Here is a 5,951-nt window from a genome sequence, read left to right as displayed (position 1 = left end):
TGTTAAGAGTCCTTATTTTTGGACATTCAAATGATACAAGCACTAAGTTAACGCCTTCTCATTTTTCTTTATTTCATTTCTTACTACATTACTTCATTAGTCTTACTACATTACTTCAGTAGTCGCATCAATTATTTATATATTAATAAGTAATTAGTCTGAATAGAATTGAACTTAAATTTTTTAAAAGGAAAAATTATGATTAGGAAAGAAAATTTTAATAACAGTGATTAATCAATTTCTTTTACAAACATCAATCATCAATAAAATTAATAAATAAATAATTCACACCTATGATATAATTTAAAAAAATAATCACCTTAAATACTTTGAAAAACAATACTTGTACAACAAATTATATACATACAATCAAGCAGAGAGAAAAGAGACATAAATTAAATTTAAAATATAATAAATAATACAATGAAATGAGAAATAAACAGCAAAGATAATGTTGTATAAATTATTGTATTCTCACACTTCTAATCATTTTTGTATTTTTTTTCTTCTAAAAACCATGTTATTATCGTTATTTTATTTTATTGAGAAGTAAGATATCTCCATCCTAAAAAATTGAGACTAATTCTAAAAATATAGAGATCAGTTAAGTAAATTTTACCTCTCAAAATAATTATTATTATCATGAGGAAAGATCCAAATCTCATGCAAAAATTATTCCCTCTCCTTGGACAAGTGGTAAAGGTACAAAAATAAAGTCAGAAGCAGAAGAAAACCCAAAGTCACCAACTCTAGCAGACTTTGCACCCGCGGAAGAAAGAATTTTTTGTGGTAGCAGAGACAAACAAACAAACAAAGGGGTAAAACCAAATCGGTTCCTAACTCCCTTCCTCCTTCCCTCACCCCTCGCATGCTGCTTTTTTCTTTCTCTCTTTCTTTGTTGTATTGTGCTTTGTTGTAAGAGACAGAAAGAGGATAAAAGCTGTCCCCACAGTTTTTCATGGCAACAAGATACTCATCTCCTCTCTCCCTGTTTTCCCTGCCAAAGTAACCTCGTTAGTGACAAACAAAAAGCTCTCTCACACTGAGTGAAAGAAAGAGAACAATTTTGAGGACAAAGTGAAGAGAGAAAGAAAAGAAGAGTGAGTTGTTTCAGACAGTAGTAGTTAGATAGAGAAGGTGGAAGTGGAAAAAGGGTGTTTGTTGTATTGTGAAGTGAAACAAGGGGTGGGGGTGGTGTGAAACAAAAAAAGGTGTATAGTGAGAGAGAAAGAGAGAGAGAGATGGTGGGCTCAGGAACAACAACAACAACAGATAGAAGCAAAGAAGCTGTTGGGATGATGGCCCTTCATGAGGCCCTCAGAAGTGTGTGTCTCAACTCAGATTGGACTTACTCTGTCTTCTGGACCATTCGTCCTCGCCCGTATGCTTCTCTCTCTCTCTCTCTCTCTCTCTTTCTGCGTGGTTGTGTGTATATGTGCTACTTTGAATGGTGTTTTTTGAGGTGTTTTTCTCAACTGGGTCTTCTCCATTTTTTTTGCAGAAGAGTGAGAGGTGGCAATGGGTGCAAGGTTGGGGATGATAACGGCAGCTTGTAAGTGCCAATACACAACTTTGAAACACTCACCTTAAGCTTGTTCTCTGTCAACTCAGCATCCAAAGAGTGTTTTTTTAGTCTGAACAGAGAGGGTGAAGAGATGAAAATCTGGTGTGATGGCTCTTTTTGGTTCTGAAAATTTTGATTATGTCAGTGTGTTTGGATGAAGAACTAAAAGTGTGTTTGGATGAAGAACTAAAATTAATTTTGAAGTGATGTGATTTATGTATAAACGTTTTTATTCTAAAAGCAAGTCAGTGTTAAAATTGTGTAAAATTTATATCCACGGCCAAAGCTGCTTAAAATTGCTTTAACTCAAAATATGGATCCAAACACGCACAAAAAGATTGTATTTTTATTTATTGATTTATGGTTTTGGTTATTGCTTGGTTGGTGATTTAATGTGTTGTTAATTTTGGTGCAGGATGTTGATGTGGGAAGATGGGTTTTGCCGAGGAAGAGTTTCAGATTGTTTGGAAGAGATTGATGGAGAGGATCCTATCAGGAAATCTTTTAGCAAAATGTCCATTCAGTTATATAATTATGGAGAAGGGTGGGTACTGGGTAGGTGTTTATTCATGTTGTTATTATTTTTTTCCCAAGTTTCCTTGTACCTATTTTCTGTTTCATTTTAAGTGTTCTTTATTTCAGTACCATGTTGGAGGGAGTTACACATCTTTCAAACACAATGACAATTTCTCTCTGCACTTTACTCTGATAGGTGTTGTTTGGTTTTGGGAACAGGTTGATGGGAAAGGTTACATCTGATAAGTGCCACAAATGGGTCTTTAAAGAGCCTACGGAATGTGAGCCTAATATCTCCAACTACTGGCAGAGCTCCTTTGATGCTGTATGCATTTGATCCCTCTCACATTCAATAACACTTCTCTGATCTTTTTTTTTTGGAGTTGTCTAACTTACCTAAGTAAAAATGAAGTTAAACAACCTCATCAAACTTGATTGGTGCAATTAATACTTGTAACATATCATCTTAAAGTACGTAGGATAATTGCACCAATCAGGTGTGATGCCTCATTTGGAGTAGATTTTCACTCCCAATTGTATAGCAAAGTCAGCATTCAATTTAGCCTTTTCTATTGGTTATGTGTAGCTATATGGTGATTGATTGTCTCAACCTCCTCTTTCTGATGTTATTTATTGCAGCTTCCTCCTGAATGGATAGATCAGTTTGAGTCAGGCATTCAGGTGAGGGACAAAATGAATTAACAGCATGCTATTATTGGTCTCAGAAAGTTTTTTTAATGTACTTTAAAGTTTCAATCATTTCATTTTCTTTTATTTTATTTGCATTTATTCCATTGCCAGACAATCGCTGTGATTCAAGCTGGGCATGGCCTTCTGCAACTTGGTTCTTGCAAGATTGTGAGTAAATTTGTATATAACTTTTTTTTTCTTTATTTCCACTCAATTTTAGAATTTTATTTGTAAACTAAAATTTACTGTCGCTACTTTCACGGCATCCATATTTGTATGGCCATTTATTGGGTGAAATGTTACCAACACATTCTTTAGTTAACAAGAAATTATTATATGGTTCAAGATTACTGTGTGTCTATGATCTGACTAATTTTTACATGATATATAACTAAATTTTATTAATTTTTTCTTGTAAATTGAAAAGCTCAACTACATGTTACGTGGAGATTGACTGGACCAAGAGCATGGATATGTAGTGATCCCAGATTATAACAATTTCTCCTAATTAACACATTATTTGTAACAATCTTTATCATTACCCGGAATTTATTGGGATTCATGATAATATGGATCTAACTCTTTATCTCATAATTTTGTCACTTCTGATGAATTTTAGTCAATTCAAATTTGTTAAAGAATATGTTGTTAATATTTCTTTCATTAGTAGATGAATCTCTTTCACACCAACAAAAGCATCAAATGTTTGATATTTTTTCTCTCTGTTCTCAGATTCCAGAAGACCTCCATTTTGTGCTAAGAATGAGACACACTTTTGAATCTCTAGGCTATCAATCAGGGTTCTACCTCTCCCAACTCTTCTCTTCAACAAGGAACACATCCTCTTCCACTTCCCTTTCTTCAAAACCATCCTCCATTCCAACTAGGCCACCCCCTCCACTCCTCAACTGGGGTCAGAGACCACTTGGATCTTCCGCTTCTATGCTACCCTCTCCCACCTTTCAGCATGCAGCCAGAATGGGGTTCCCACAGGCCAAAGATGAGACCCATATGTTCCTCATGCCTCATGCATCAGAACATGCAAGAATGGGAGACATCATGGGGGAGCATGAGAATGACATAAAATGGCCAAATGGCTTATCCATCTTCAATGCACTCACTGGAAGATCTGATGATGCTAAACTCTTGTTCAATCAAGAGAGCTTGGGGGGCAAACCAAGTGATGATCACAATCACCACCACCACCACCACCACTCTCTCAACCCAAATAATCCCACCTCATCAGTGCAAAATGCTAATAGTGTGGCAAACCCAAATGAGTTCTTGAGCTTGGATAGCCACACTGAAGGAGGAGGGGCAAGGAAACTGGACAAGTTCAAGAGGTGCTTCACTCTACCTGCTAGAATGACTTCATCTTCATCTTCTACTTCAATGGATCACCATCAACAAGCAGGTGTGGAGTATAGGAATTCAGGAGGTAGTATGTACCAGGATGTCATGGAGACCTTTTTGGAGTGAATGTGGGGAGAATAAGGTAAGTTGTGTTTGGGAAATGAAGACGAAAAAGTTGTATTTAGGCATAGTAGTTATTTTGTGTTCCTTAATTTTCGTGTGTTAAGCTTTCTTTCCTTTTTGTATCCTGTGTTTTTTCTTTTCATTTCTGTCATCCACTCAGAGGGACTTCATTAATGACAATTTCTTTCTTTTTGTTTGATTAGACATGGAAGTTTTCATGCTTTTTACATACATGTCCTATCCACAAGCAGTATACGATGACAATGTTTTTTTATTTATTAAAGGAAACATGTAATTTAATCAGATTTTGGCTAATTAGTATAACTAAGAAAACTGGGTATCCAATTCACTCCAGTATAATTTGTGCTTTTAACTTGGAGTGAATAATGTTTGATTTCTACTCCCTGTACATTATATGTATTTGATTGCTTATACCATAGTTATATTTTATTTTTTGGAACATACCATAGTTATAATAACATTTCATGAGCATTTTTTTTAATCGATAGTACGATCAATATATTAAAGGCAGCAACTTGAATTATCTTTCCAGCATTTTACTCTACAAAATGTCAAAATGTATGACACAAGGTGATGTTACATGTGGCCGGCCTCTATGAGAAAAGCTAGGTTGCGAATTCAAACAAAACAAGGAGAGTAGAAACTTTAGAAAGGCACGGGATTATTAGGTAGATTGCATTGGGCAATTCTAAATTTTGGATGGTTGAGGATGACTCTTATCAAATTTATGATTTTGAATTTGAGTTGTACTTAATAAATTTATTTAATTCTAAGATCTTGAGACGAGAATTATTCAAGCTTTTGTAAGTTTTAGTCATATTTATAGTTGACGTGAGTTCTCAATAGGACAGTCGGGACTATTTTGAGAAATATATATTTTTTATTTTTTATTTTCATTATATATATATATATATATATATATATATATATATATATATATATAAAACTTCGTACCCCATTATCCAGAGGCTCTTCGCTATGCGAAGTATATATATATATATATATATATATATATATATATTATCTTATTTATTATTTTGAAAAGTTTATTTAGGATATAGTGAATATAATTTTCTTTACTAATTTTATTATATTTTTCTGCGTTGTATATATATAAATGTTAACAAATATGATAAAAAATGAAATAGTTTTCTTATACGAAAAAGTCTTTATTTACTCAAAAAAGAAACGAAAAGTCTTTACGTATAAAAATACCCAAAAGTCTTTTAATAGTTGGTTTAATTACTAATTTGATCTCTATAATTTTATTATTTATATATTTTAGTCTTATAGTTTTAAAGTGATTTTTTTAATTTATATAATTTAGATTTTAATTCTTTTTTAGTTCCTTTAGTTTGAAAGTAATTTTTTTAGTTTTTATAATTTGTATTTTAATTTTTTTTAGTTCCTATAGTTTAAAAGTCATTTTTTTAGTCCCTATATTTTATATTTTAATTTTTTTTTTAATTCTTACCATCAAAATATGAGTAATATTATCAATTACAATTTAGCAAGTAATTCATAACTAATTTATCACAAGATAATTTGTAATTAAAAAAATAGTTGATAATTTATAACTAATTTGTAGTTAATTATATTTATATTTTTTATAGTAAAAACTAAAAGATAATTAAAATATAAATTATAGAAACTAAAAATATTATTTTTAAACTATAAACAAACT

General features: G+C 32.3%; 1 protein-coding gene across 3 annotated transcripts; it reads left to right on the top strand.

Annotated features, from left to right (window-relative positions):
* Nucleotides 1-716: 716 nt before the first annotated feature.
* LOC114378028 (protein RICE SALT SENSITIVE 3-like) lies at nucleotides 717-4,477 on the top strand. Of its 3 annotated transcripts, none has more exons than XM_028336532.1 (7): nucleotides 717-1,381; nucleotides 1,502-1,552; nucleotides 1,980-2,108; nucleotides 2,300-2,405; nucleotides 2,720-2,761; nucleotides 2,882-2,938; nucleotides 3,503-4,477. In XM_028336532.1, exons 1-7 carry the CDS (start codon nucleotides 1,242-1,244, stop codon nucleotides 4,247-4,249), a joined length of 1,272 nt encoding a protein of 423 aa, XP_028192333.1. In that variant the 5' UTR covers nucleotides 717-1,241; the 3' UTR covers nucleotides 4,250-4,477. The 3 variants fall into 3 exon arrangements, with proteins under 3 accessions (XP_028192333.1, XP_028192334.1, XP_028192335.1); XM_028336533.1 differs by having other exon boundaries at nucleotides 1,290-1,381; nucleotides 1,980-2,119; nucleotides 2,277-2,405; XM_028336534.1 differs by lacking the exons at nucleotides 717-1,381; nucleotides 1,502-1,552 and having other exon boundaries at nucleotides 2,000-2,119.
* The last annotated feature ends 1,474 nt before the right edge of the window (nucleotides 4,478-5,951 follow it).

Source organism: Glycine soja, chromosome 12 (assembly GCF_004193775.1).
Source record: "Glycine soja cultivar W05 chromosome 12, ASM419377v2, whole genome shotgun sequence".
NCBI lineage: Eukaryota > Viridiplantae > Streptophyta > Magnoliopsida > Fabales > Fabaceae > Glycine > Glycine soja.
Note: the sequence above shows the minus strand (reverse complement) of the source record. Positions and strands in the feature narration are given on the sequence as shown.